The sequence below is a fragment of the Camelus ferus genome, chromosome 10 (genome assembly GCF_009834535.1).
Source record: "Camelus ferus isolate YT-003-E chromosome 10, BCGSAC_Cfer_1.0, whole genome shotgun sequence".
NCBI lineage: Eukaryota > Metazoa > Chordata > Mammalia > Artiodactyla > Camelidae > Camelus > Camelus ferus.
Window position 1 is genome coordinate 8981202 of NC_045705.1, and position 13824 is coordinate 8995025.

Below are 13824 nucleotides of genomic sequence, written 5' to 3' on the forward strand. Positions count from 1 at the left end.
ATTCAAGCACCCTTGACCTGTCCCAGGTCCCTGGCTCAGACATCAGTAGTCAGAGTTACAAACCCGTAGATACTTGGGGTTCAGAATGTAACCGGACCCGAACCACATTCTTGTACTGCCCGGAGACAACCAGGAACAGTGGTCCTCCTGAGGTAGACATATTTCCTGGACCAGAATGTATGAAGTTTATACCCACGTGTGACTGTGTCCCCATGATGGATCAAGCCCTTTGCAACTTACACGACCACCTCAGATGGGGATCAAACAGAAGACCCTCCTTTTTGCTGCAATGGGCTCTGTCCCCATCAGCACAAGTGACCCCTTTGAGAATTCTCCCAGGGAATCCCACATACATCTCTTCTGTTTCAGTCCTGGGATGAGCTTGAAAATGATTCTGCTGACTTCCAACAAGTACAGGTTGAGGACCTAAAGCATGCGAGGTGCAGGGCTAGGTATTGCTTTGCATAAAAACATGAACAAGACGCAACCCCAGAAGAGGGCAGTCTATGATCAAGAGAAAGGGACAAAATGATGCCCACACAAAAGAGATGGATGAGAATTGTAAGAGGAGAACAAAATGCTCTGGGCAGTTGGGAGAGAGGGAGAGACGACAGGCTCTCCAAGTGGAAGGCATGGCTTGAGCAAAGGGGTCAGAGGTCAGTGGGGGTGGGTCAGAGGTCGGTTCAGGGAATCACAAGCAGCTTTTCACGTGTTTTCTCTCTCCCAGGGATGATGCTGAGAAATAGGGTTTACACCAACTTTGCTTTTTTGTAATTTATAAACTGAAGCTTACAGCGTCACAAAATTAAAAAGAAAAGCATTTAAACAGAACACAGCACAGTTTACAAGTCAAGTTACAAAGCCATTTCTTCGCAACCTTACCACTTCCTCATTCTAACCAGCTGAAGCATCCGGCCTGCCCCAGACCACCTAATAGGATCAATGGCCACGGTCAGACCGTCAGCGGTAAAGCTCCTTTTAACAAGACTGGCCTTGGCCCTGGAGGCAGGAGAACTTCCAGGGGTCCTCAACTGAGCCAGATTAAGAGGTGGGGCAGCTGGGCCTCAGCCCTAAAGGGCACTGCAGCATCACTGGGGAGCTGGAGGCATCACTGTGGGGATAAAATTCACTGGAAGTGACATGGAAGGTAGAGAAAACGAACACTTGCAGAACTTCTCTGGGGAGAGTACTGTAATGTGTTTGAAGAAAATCAGCTGCTTGAGACGGAGTTGGGGAGATGGAGGGAGGAGACCCCCGGGGATGGGCTCAACCAGTAACAGGTGGCCACTGAAATCCCTTCCCCGGAGGACTGGCCCAGTGAACGGTAGGGTGGGCTCTTTCTTCTTGTGACCAAGGGGAAGGTGAGAACTCCCACCACCAGGCCACCTTCTCCTCTTCTCAGTGCTCAGCCTCTCCTCCAGAAAAGAGTTGAACAAGTGTTTTGGCAAATATCAGTTGAAGGGGCCCCGTGTTATTTATCTGCCTGGAGCACCAGATTACTAGCCTGCCCGGGCACCCACACCCACACATGTCAGCCTTGCCCGGATTTGCCCTGGTGTGGAGTCAGGATCGGGGCAGGCTCCTGGGACAAAGGAGGAAGCCATGGGTTCAGGCGCCCACAGGGAGCCAGGGATGGGCTGAGCCAGAGAAAGGCCAGCACTCTAGAGTCATAGGGCCCATCTTCCCAGGGGCAGCAAAGCTCTCTCTCCCCCAGATGCCAGGTTCAGCTGCCAATCCCGAGCATGGGACCAGGAACTCTGCCAAAAGGCTTGGAGAATGACAACAATGATTTTCGTAGCAAAAACCTGGAAAGTCGGAAATATTCTTCGGCTGGTGCCTGGGGAAACAAAATAATGGCACATTCAGACCACTCAGCCAAACAAAAGAATTAGGTGGTCCTACAAGTGGCAATGTGGCACGGTCACCAAGAGACTAAATGGAAAAAGCAAACTGCAGAGCAGCATGTAAAGTATGATCCCATTTGTGTGTTTTTTAAACAATGTGTATATATATACACATTGTGTGTGTGTGTGTGTGTGTCTGTATATATATACAGATTAAACATTTGGAAAGCAGCCAGAAGAACCATAAACCATAGCCTCTGGGCCATGAGACAAGAAGTTTACTTTCATTCACCCTCTTCTGTGCCGGGGCAGTGTTTTCCTCCGTAACATCATATTTACAGTCATAATAAAACAAGCTCACATTTTATTTAGAAAAGGGGGTCCAGGCAATTTGGCTACAGAGGGGGCCATCTCTTCCTGGATGCCATCTACCTCTGAAAACGCAGCTGCCACACACAGCGTGCCATGAGGGCAAGCGTTCCGTCCCCTACTGGCGTGCTGAGCGCCTGTGCCCTGACTTGGAGGGAAGAGAATCCCTGCTCAGTCCAAGCTGACAAGTCCAAGTTCTGTCTCAGCTTCGGGACTGAGGTCTTGGGCACACTCTGGTCTGTGCACACCGGCCTTCTGCCTCTGTGTATCCACTTAGCCAACATGTGTCTGCCCAGGGGCCAGAGTCCACCTCTTCGGCTCCACAAGGCAGACGCCTACATTTCCCCGTGCAAGGGGATAGGATAGAAAGTCTGGACGCCTGACCCGGGGCTTTAGGGTAAAGGCTCTTGTGTTTTCCAGCCTCATTTGCAGCTTGGATGGTCATGGGACACAGTTCTAGCCAATGAGGGGTAAGCATCTGTCAGTCCGTGGTACTTCTCTGGAGTCCACTGGGAGAGCCCCTCTCTGTCCCTTGCCCTTCCCATTATCCACGCGCAAAATGAAGACACGATCATTGGAGTTTTAGCAGCCGTCTTGAGAGAATGACGAATCACGCCCTAGTGATGGTCGAGTGGAAAGCCAAAGGAAAGGACCCTGAGATTGAGATTGCAAACTTATGAATTTCTTTTGTGTAAGCTAATAAATAGATTTAAGCCAGTGTTCTTCAGGCTTCTTTAACTAGCAGCTGAATACAAGTCCTAACTAAACAGGCTGTTCAGAAGGAGGAGGAGGAAGAGCAAAGAACTGAGTCAGCCTCAGGCTGGCTCATTAGCCCCAGAGTAAGCAGAGTCGCTTGGCTTTATACTGGTCACCAAGGAAGTCAATGACAGAGCAAGGAGTCGATTCAGAATCCCTGGTGTCTTTTCTAGGCTCAGCCTGACAGGTAAAGAGCTATAATGAGGTTATTCATAGAAGCCTATAATTCCAACAGACCTTGCAGGGCAAGATGGACATCTGACCCTCCTTACTTCTCTACTTTGGGCTCCCAGCACAAGCATGCACTCATGCACATACACATGCACAAATGCATGCTGAGCAAAAGTTCCTTACCATGAGTTGTCTGGCAGAGCCATCCAAACAAAAGGCGAGAATATCAGATCAGAGGGAGGGCAAGTGTTCGCTGCCCTCCTACAACACATTGCATGTACTGCATATTTTAGTACCGAGTTATGTATCGACTTGTTTTGCACATTCCTAGATGTGTGTCAGTCTTACCACCTCAACAGCCAATGGTCACTCCAAGAGGGAATTAGGTTTTCTAACATGGTTGTTCCTAAATGTCCACCTGTGTACCACATGGGACATCTGCTAAATATTTAGATCCCTAGGCTCCACTTCAGGGCAACTGAATCAGACTTTCTGGTGGCAGGGCCAGTGGCATCTTTTTTCTCCCCCAGATAACCAAACAATTCCTAGAGCCTTCCGGCACTTGCCCATTCTGATTTTTCTTTCCTCTCAGCAGAAGGGGAGAGCAAAGAGCTTTACAGGTAGGTGGGGCCATGGGATTTTGACAAATAGGCTATGAGTGGAAGTGATATGTGTCACTTCTGGGCCAGGGCATTTCATTGCCATTACAAGACCCTCACTTCCTCTGCTGCAGGGGAAGCCTCAAGTGAAGATAGTGAGGGCTCAAGATCCAAGCTGCCTGGCTGCAAGTTTTCCTGGGGAAGACAGCTGTCTTGGAGTCAAGTGACCCTCTGTGAACCCAAGAGGGTGGGAAATACACCTCTGTGGGGTCATCCCCCTGAGACTTGGGGGTTGTTTGTTACTGTAGCACAACATGACCTATTCCAACTAATATAATTCTGATATACCTGCAAGTTTGGAGATCACATTTCTAAAATCTTTAGCATAAAAACTATAGTAACTATTTCAAACCATAGGAACTATTTAAATCCAGAGGAACTACTGACAGTGGCAAAGGTAGGGGAGTGGTAGATGTAAGACAAAGTCTTTTCAGTGTCTAAGCAGCAACTTATCCCTAAGAATACATTATGCATTTGAAACAGTAGGACAGAAGCCACAGCTCCTAGGTGCCTTAGAAGATGCAAATCTTCCCAAAGGAACAAAGCAAGTGGGTGACTTCAAGGAGCCATCCACAGGAAGTGGCTCCTGGTTCAGCTCGAGTGCACTCATCAGAATGCCTTGCTGGTGGCTTGTGTATTGTTTCGTGTAGCCACAGGATGGCCCACTGTGAGCAACTGAGTAATCACTACCCCTCAGATTCATCCCCAACCTACATTCTAACACTTTGACTCAAGCTGAGGAGATGTCTATTTCCTGCTGGGAAGGAATGCCACGGGCCTGGGAAGTTTCACATTGTCAACTGCTTTGAAGACCAAATGTTCACTTTGCCAAGGCCAGGGGCAATACTGTGAAGGGAGACACCTTCCAAATGCAGGCAAGATGAACCATGGTCAGAACAGACCTGCCTGTGGGAATCATCTCACCAGGGCAGAGGTGGACGGTAGGTTAGGTCCTGAGCAGTTTGAAGCTCATAGGGCTGTGCCCCTCACCATCTGCACCGTCCCCCACAACCTGGATCATTTAGTGGGATTTTCCCATTCATTCAACCATCAAGCTGTTGCTGAATCTCTACTGGATATGGGACATTAAACTAGAAACTGGGGTCAAGATATATGAATCTCAGTCCCTGTATTCCAGAGATTTCCCAGCTGATTGGGAAGACAGAACATACGCACTGGTGAATAAACAGCAACACCCAGTTTTCTATATGAAGGGGCACATACACTGTATAGAGCCTGTATGTCTGAATGCACATTGGGGGCATATGGGTTGAAGATGAACTGCAAAGTAATATCAGCAGAAGGTGTGGTCAGAGCACACATGTGAGATCATACAGTCACAATAAGGACCAGAGGTGTTGTCTGAGCTTGAGATGGGATGTGGTTCACCAAGGAGAAAATAGGACTAGACTGGGACAAGAGCCACTGGGCAAAAGGAAAGGTGAAGATGGTGATTACACACTGCACACCCTTCTTAATTAGAATAATCATTTTTAAAGCCATCCCATCCAGTGATGGGCTCCTTTACACACTGCTCTGTGCTCCCCTGGTATCACCTAAGTCTTGAGTTCTCCCTTTTCCCACTTCATTTCCACAGAAGCTCCCCAGAACACACACAGGCATGTTAAAAACAAATCCACACGGTCAAGGGAAAAGAGAATGGGCTTGTATATCCAGAGGGAACTCTAATTCAAAAAGACACATGCACTCCAATGCTCACAGCAGCACTACTTATAATAGCCAAGAAGTGGAGCAACCTGCGTGTCCATCAACAACGAGTGGATAGAGAAGTTGTGAGATATATATATAGATAGATATATAAATGGGTGTTGAATTTTATCAAATGCTTTTTCTGCATCTATTGAGATGATCATGTGGTTTTTGTCCTTTCTCTTGTTGATGTGATGTATTACATTGATTGATTTGCGTATGTTGAACCACCCTTGTGTCCCTGGGATGAACCCCACCTGGTCATGATGCATAATCTTTTTTATGTGTTGTTGGATTCTGTTTGCTAATATTTTGGCAAGGATTTTTGCATCTATGTTCATCAGTGATATTGGCCTATATAGATAGATACATAATGGAATATTACTCAGTCATTAAAAAGAATAAAATAATGTCATCTGCAGCAACATGGATGGACCTGGAGATTGTCATTCTAAGTAAAGTAAGCCAGAAAGAGAAAGAAAACTATCATGTGATATCGCTCATATGTGGAATCTTAAAAAAAATGACTCAGATTAACTTATTTACAAAATAGAAACAGACTCACAGACATAGAAAACAAACTGATGGTTACCAGAGGGCAAAGTGGGTGGGAAGGGATAAATTGGGAGTTCAAGACTTGCAGGTACTACTATATATAAAATAGATATACAACAAGTTTCTTCTGTAGAGCACAGGGAACTATATTCAGTATCTTGTAGTAACCTAATGAAAAAGAACAAGAAAAGAAATACATGGATGCATGTGTATAACTGAAGCATTCTGCCGTACACCAGAAATTGACACAACATGGCAAACTAACTATACTTCAGTTTAAAAAAATGGAAATAAAAAAGAGATGAGCTTGAATCCCAGCACCCCAATTTGACCCTGTGAGATCTTGGGGAAGCGACTTAACTTCTCTGAACCCCAGTCTCCTCAGCTGTCAACCACTGACCATGGCGCAGCCACTGTGAGGGGTAGATGAGATGTGGAGCCTTACGCACGGCTTCTGGGAGAGTGAGCATTCAGTCAGTGGGGGTCATGGGAGTTGATGGTTGTTTCTGGCAAAGCTCTAATTAGAAATAAGGAAAACCTGACATTTGAGGTCTCTTTCCCACAGAGCTCCTGCTTTTCAGAGAACCCCTCGAGACAGGAGAGCTACCACGATGACGGACATTTCTGGAGTGCTAACCCAGTCCCAGGCATCACGTCTGAGCACTTACAGATCTCCTGTCATGTGAGCCTCCTGACACCACGGTGGCTGATGACGGCTCCCAGAGGTAAGTCCACATCCTAATCCCTTTATTTGGAGAAAGGGTTTTTGCAGATGCAATTAAGGATTTTGTGATAAGATGATCCCAGATTATTCAGGTGAGTCCTAAATGCCACCAAAAGCACTCTTCTAAGAGGGAAATTAGACATGCACAGAGGAGAAGGTGATATGAAGACAGAGGCAGAGACTGGAGTGAGGCCACCACAAGCCAAGGGCTGCCAGCAGCCCCCAGAAGTGGAGACAGACAATGAGTGGATTCTCCCCTAGAGCCTGCAGAGGGAGTGTGGCCCTGCCAACACCTTCGTTTCAGACTTCTGACCTCCAGGACTGGAAGAGAATACATTTCTGTTGTTTTAAGCCTCCCAGTTTGTGGTCATTTGTTATGGCCACCACAGGAAACTAATACACCTCAGAAGCAAGTACTGTCATTATCCCGATTTTACCAATGAGAAAATTGAGGCTAAGAAAGATTCAATCACTTGCCTAGTCAGTGGAACAAGAATTCGAAGCTTCTCAGCTGATCCCAGAGCAACCCCTGAGCACATTCACCAGCAGTCCAAGCTGCCGTGGCATCTCTGTTAGACCACTTGGACTACTGAGGAAACCTTCCCTGAGCCTCCTGGTCCTCCTGACCAGGGCAGGAGATCTGTCACCCTCCTGCACTGAAAGCTTTAATGACAATTAAAGCCTGGAACATACAAAGGACTTGATGACAGTAAGCTATTATGTTGTCTGTGAGTTCTCTCAAAGCCCACTAACCAGGCCTTGGGGACCCACTATCTGGAGGTAAAAAGGGAAAAGGAAGACTAAGAAGGTGTTCATGAAGGTTGGGAAAAGGGGAGAATTAGGCAGGGGAGGGTGGTAGGGACTGCCAGCTGCCTTACAGTATTCATGCTCCCCTTTCTTTTTTTCTTAGTAACAGAATCAAATCCTGCTTCTGTTCAGGCCAAAAAGCACATAACTAAAAAACTGTATTTCTAAGCCCCCTTTGTGGATTTGAGTATTCAATGAGACGTAAATAGAATTAGTTGGGTGGGGTTTCCATGAGAACCCTTTATAGGACTGATGAAGTAGGAATTATGCCCTTTCTAACTTTCCCCTTCCTCTCTTCCCTCCTGGATCAGAGATGTGAGGGCTGGAGTTCTAGCAGCCACTTTGTGACCATAAAGTTCCCCGAGGAGGAAGTCACATGCTAAGGATGGTAGGTCATAAACATAGATAGCCTCTGAAACTCTATCATGCCAGCTGTCCCACCAGCCTTAGACTGGCCACCTCTGGATTTCTTTCATAAGAGTATACAAAACCCTAAATTGTTTAAGCCACTCGATTCTTGTCTCTCCTGGCAGCCCAAAGCAATCACTAACTGATACAGGGAATAACAGCAACCCCAAGAGATTGTCAAGGCATCATGCCCAACATAGGATTTTTTTCCTGTTGATAAGATAGAAGTTGAGATTTGAAAGTCATCATCTCTCTAAGATCAAGCTGTAATGAGGTGGTATCCTTCTCTTTATTTCAAAGCTTACAAAAGCCTTTCACTTCCCCCACCTGCTTCCCTTCAGTTGGCTCTTCTTTCAGATAAACATACAGGGCTGTCCTTAACTGCTCACAGGGGGTGCTCAAAACCCTTTGCCACCCACTGGGTTGCCATAGTGATGTGACTGGGTAAACTCCCTCAGTGGACCCTAACATAGGGTTTGAGCAGTGGTCAATTTCACTCATGTCCAAGTGTAGTTCTGCCTGAGAGTTCATATCCATGAAAACCCCTGCCTTTCACTGAGAAGAAAAAGGCTTCATGTGTGTTGCTGGCTAAAGGAGGTCTGGGTGAGAACTGTAGCTTTAAATAAAGTGACCCACTCTGGTTCCATTAAACATCAGGCTTTACCACCGAAGCACAGTCACACCTTAATTAAGTGCTTTATGAGCCAGACTGGCATGAGTGAATCAAATGCTGACACCATCCCCAAGCAAATCAAAGGAGCCCTGTGTCCCCATTAAGTCCAAGGGGAAAAGGAGGAATATATTCATCAGGAGAAAATGTTTCTAAATACAATATAACTCCTAAATCCAATACTTCCTAGGTAACATTAGTGCTTCCAGTCTTTATATATATAGATAGATAGATTTTCTTTTCTTTTCTTTTCTTTTTTTGGCCAGGGGAGATAATTAGGTTTATTTATTCACTCATTCATTTATTTATTTATTACATTTTAAAATTATTTTATGTTTATTGTCATATTCCATGATGTTATGTTGTTTGTTATGTTGTTTATTTTTTTTAATATGAGGTCTTTGCCACAACTCTAGACTCCTTTTTAAAATTATTTTTTGGTTTGAGTTTTTTGTTTTGTTTTGTCTTTTGAGTTTGTTTTTTTTTTTGGAAGGGGGAGATAATTAGGTTTACCTACTTTTTTAATGGCGGTACTGGGGATTGAACCTACGACCTGTGTGTGCTAAGCGCACACTCTACCACTGAGCTATAACTTCCTCCTTAATTGTATTTTTGAACCCTGTTATCAAGCAAAGGTAACAGGTCAGAAAGTTAAATTGCACCATCTGACTGCTACAGCATCTGGGTGAAATGATTTCAATTTCTTTCCTAACTCCTTCTCGTGAATCAGGATTTATTAGGCTCTTGGCACTGCCTAATTTTGGTTTCCAAGCTTTTTTCCATCACTGAAATTTTGGCACTCACCTTCCTTTTCCCCTAATTTTTGCCGATTCTGCTCATTCAGAGATACAGCAACCAGAACAACTAAATTGACAGAGCGCTTAGTTCTTACTTTAATGATTCCAGGTGACCAGCCCTGCTCCGTCGTCCGTGGGTTATTGTCACTGACAGAGCTCTGTGCAGGGAGGGGGGTTATTATGAGTATGCTGGGCCTGCCCCTCCACCACCATGGCCCTCATCCTCCAGCTGCAGAGGTGACTGATGTACCTCAAACTGCCAGAGAGCAAAGCAGAGAGAAGGGAACGCTGTGTCCAAGGCCAGATAAGGACACCAAGCGCCAGGAGGGATTGGGAAGGAAACTGATCAGAATAAGCCAGGGCTGTGGGGAAAAACTTTGCAGGTGAAGCGAAGAATTGGAGATAGTTGTTCAAGAACAGGGGAAAAAACTGGATGGGTAAAGAAAAATACAGAATACTTCAAAAATTGTCACATATCTCCTCTCTCAGTCCTTCTCCATGTCTGATTCCTAGGCTGAACACTTGGAAATCGTCTCTCTCCTTTCTTTCACCATTGTAAAAATCTTTCTAAGAACTGGTAAGTCAGGTAGGATGTTTTTTCTTCAGTTTCGAAAATTATTTCTGATGCCTTGGAATGATACTTCTCAGGTGATGTTAGGGATTATATTTCAACTCCCTTTTCTTCCCCCACAAATTAAGGAAATTAGGGAGATTATGTGACCTGTTTCAAGGTTACATAGCGAGCTGGGGGCAAAGCAAGGAATAGAAGTCAGGTCTCCTGATTGCCATTTCAGGCTCTTTCTGCTCATGGTGGGATACGAGGCACCCAGCGGTCATGGACTTCTAAGTATCAGGAACTTGTCTGGGTCTGAATGTCCTAAAGGCAGAGTGTCCTCAGAAATGCTGTCCACTCATCCTGCAGAAGCTGAGTGAGAGGCAGTCACATCACCCAAGATGCCCCCTTGCTGCTGGGGAGCTGACACAACACAGCATACACAGTGAACTCCATATATGTCCCATAACTGTGGCATCGCTGCATGTGTCACCTGTGGCTCCCAGGACACCTGCGAATCGTGGCACCTGAGACCTGTGTCCTGTGGTCTTCGAACAAGAGTCAGCAGCCAGCCACACCCACGCCTCCTTGGGAACTCGCCCTAAGCCGCCCGCCATACCAGCAGCACTTCCTGCCGTGATTGCTGATAAAAGCCAACACGCATCGCATCCTCACGGAGGCTCCCCTTTCGAGAGTCAGGAGTCGGCCCTGCATAAACGCTGCCCCTTTACACACTGGAGGGAAACACGTGGGGACCTTGGCACTCCCGGAATGCCCTCGAATGTGCCAGTTCCTCCTGAGGGGCAGGAGTCCTCTCACAGGGAGCCACTCTAATCTGACGCCAAATTCTGTTTTAGTCATGCCCATTTTCTTTCTTTTTCTCCTTTTCTTTCTCACCGTAACTCTTTTCATATATTTTATTGTACTTTCTTCGAAGCACCATCTTCTAGCTGAATCATCAGCAGAGAGCCCCTGACCTCTTCCCACACCCAGCCTTGCGGGAAGTGGCGTTCTAGTATTTCAGTAATTTAAAGTACTTTGGGTTTTTGAATGAACCCAGGTAACCAGTTTGGTTACTGGCATCAGTGATTGTTTTCAGTGTCTCTCTGGAAAGAGTGACAAGTGAGACTAAACCAGCCTTTGGTACAGAATTGGGTCTTTCTAGAAAGTTCTTATTACTGGAATCCTGGCTTCCCTCAAAGCTGAGTTCCATTCAGTGGGAAAGGATCACCTTTGCCAACAAACAGGTTGCGTGGCGAAAAAATAATTGGCTCTGAAGCCAAAGCAAAGTGAGTCTGGTGCTGCTTTTTACTCTGTGAGCTCTGGCCAATTTCTTCACCTCAGAGCTTCAGTTCCTTGTTTGTGCGGTGGGTCTAATAAAACCTGAGAGCAGCGATGGTCTCTGGCGGAGTCCCTGGGTCAGAATAAGTGCTACCAAACAGCTATGCTGACAGGAGTATTTTAGGAGAAAGAACTCTGTGTTTATGGAAAGGCAATCCAGTATCACACTGAGTTTACAGACTATGTCCATGACACTCAGCGTACACGTCTTGAATAGTCTCGCGTCCAGTAGCTGCTCACGATGATCGTTTTCCATTGAGCTCTTTTTGAGGCCAGCAGAGCTCTATGTTTAGGGAAGGCTACCGGTCGTTAGGGGAGACTTTCAACCCCATATCTGTTTGTCACAACAGAGACCACCACCACCAATGGTCAGCAGATGGGAGACTGAAAGAAGCCAAGAGCTTTCTCTGGAAATAGCCCCTTGCACATTCAATTTCCTGGTACGGTGCTTAAGGAAAACTCTTTCTTGGTAGCCTGACTGGTATGAGCATCATCCTTTTTGAATAAACAAAACATGACTATGCCCCTTTCGTGTTGTTCAGAAACCTGGAAGCCACGTGTCCAAGCCAACTGGATCTTTGATCTTTCCCCAGAGGGCGACCTGGCTCTTAAAGACTTGTTGGCAGACTCCATGAATCTTAGCAACTAATCTCATCTCTAGAGAGTGGAACTCGGATGTTGAATGCACAGGGCTCTGCCTATCAGGAAAGGAACAAGCATCTGAATATATGACTGTTTTACCAAAACACCTCAAAAGATGTTCTAAGAACTACAACGTTGAAAATCTGCACGACTGTTTCTGGAGCCAGAGGGTGACTTAAATCTCTTATGTGTTCCAGGTTCCAGGGAACAGATAAGAGACTGAAGACACAACATCTTGAGAGGAAGAGGGGGAGCAAGAGCTATTTCCTGCAAAAATACAAGATCAGGGGCATAGAAGATTCCAGCACCATCTCATCCAGCTATACCATGGGCTCTGGGGTAAACACTGCCCTCAGACTGAATGAGTTAGGGCCAGAACACACCTTTTACCAGCGAAGAAGCCACTTCTAAGTGGACTCAAGGAAACTCTCTAAGTACCAGCCAAATCCACAACAATTGCCCCTCTCTGTTAAACATTGCAAAACAAAACAAAACAAAACAAAATGTAGCAACCTATAGCATATGTATCTCTAATTATGATGTTTCATTCCAAAAATAAAAACAAAGAAAACACTGTGTATGTCAACTGTAAAGAATTCCTTTTTTCTTTCAGTAAAACCAGTTATATGGCTTCATTTTTATTTTTTTAATGGAAGTATAGTTAATTTACAATGTTGTGTTAGTTTCTGGTGTACAGCATAGTGATTCAGTTATACATATATATTCTTTTTTCATATTCTTTTTCATTATAAGATATTGAATATATTTCCCTGTGCTATAAAGAATTCTTGGAAATTACCAAATTTTTCTCTCAAAGGTTCACTGTTTTTTTTTTGAACAAAGCGAACCTCGAACCCCTGAAAGTTGTTAGTGATGCCTAGTGAAAATTGGCCATTATTCAAAACACCTGGTTGTGTACATGGCTCTTCACAGACAAGGCTGTGAATAGATGGAGCGAAGAATATCTCTTCCAAATTTCACACCTGCCCATGCTGGGGCTCTCAGAGCAAACACCAAACCCTTCCCGCTGGTTTAGGTCAACTCACCACCACGATAGCCACCCAAGGAACACCACCTTCCCCAAGCAGGGTCAAAAAGGGGCCAAAGCTGCGGAGTCCACGGGAACTCCAATTTCACTCACTTGTCTTCTGCGAAACTTCTGCCAGTAATAACATTCTTCCCTTGGGGTACATAGTTCCAGTATTCTTCCACAATCCCGATGTGGTATGTTCTGGTAACTGCACCAACCAGCCCAGACAGACCCAGGAATGTGAAGAGGAGGATGCAGTCAGCCTGCCGCTTCCGAGGCATTTGTGGATTAACGCAGGCCAGCAGCCTGAGCAGGAGGCAACCCTGCCTGTCCCTCCCCCTCACTCAGAGCTAGTTACAAATACGAAATGGACAAGGCCCAGCTCCTCCTCCTTGGGTTGTTTGGGGGTTGGGACAGGCTGACAACTTGGATAAGCAGAGCCAGCTCTACATGGTAGTTGCTCTGATGACAAAACTTTTGCCAGCCATCCAAGAAATGTGTAACTGGCTTATTTATTTACTGCCCAAACCAAACAGGCTTGTATCTGTAAGTTTTGGTGCTCTGCTCTGACATTAGTCATTCATCTTTGCCACAAATGGCAGGGCTATACATTGGACTGAAGAGTTCCCCCCTCCTCCTCCCCGCCTCCATCTCCTCTTTTTTTCTCTATACCCATTAAAGGAACATAGTAAAATCGGAAAACTGGGCTGGTCTGAGTGGAACATCAGGAAATAATCCCAAGCACTAAAGAAGACTTCATCTCTGTCAAGAAGGCAGAGGGGGTGATG

The 13824-nt window shown here is 45.7% G+C and overlaps 1 protein-coding gene across 3 annotated transcripts in view; it reads right to left on the reverse strand.

Moving 5' to 3' along the window:
- The window catches only part of HEPHL1 (hephaestin like 1), a 70794-nt gene extending 57244 nt beyond the window's left edge, over positions 1-13550 (reverse strand). The window contains exon 1 of one of the 3 annotated variants that reach the window (XR_004323083.1): positions 13148-13548. Coding sequence is in view for 2 of the 3 variants with exons in the window: in XM_006194228.3 (XP_006194290.2) it covers positions 13148-13317 (170 nt within the window). In the remaining variant the exon portion in view is untranslated. Of the gene's footprint in view, positions 1-13147 lie in introns of all 3 variants that reach the window. The other 2 variants (XM_006194228.3, XM_006194227.3) reach the window with 2 other exon arrangements.
- Between the last annotated feature and the right edge of the window lie 274 nt (positions 13551-13824).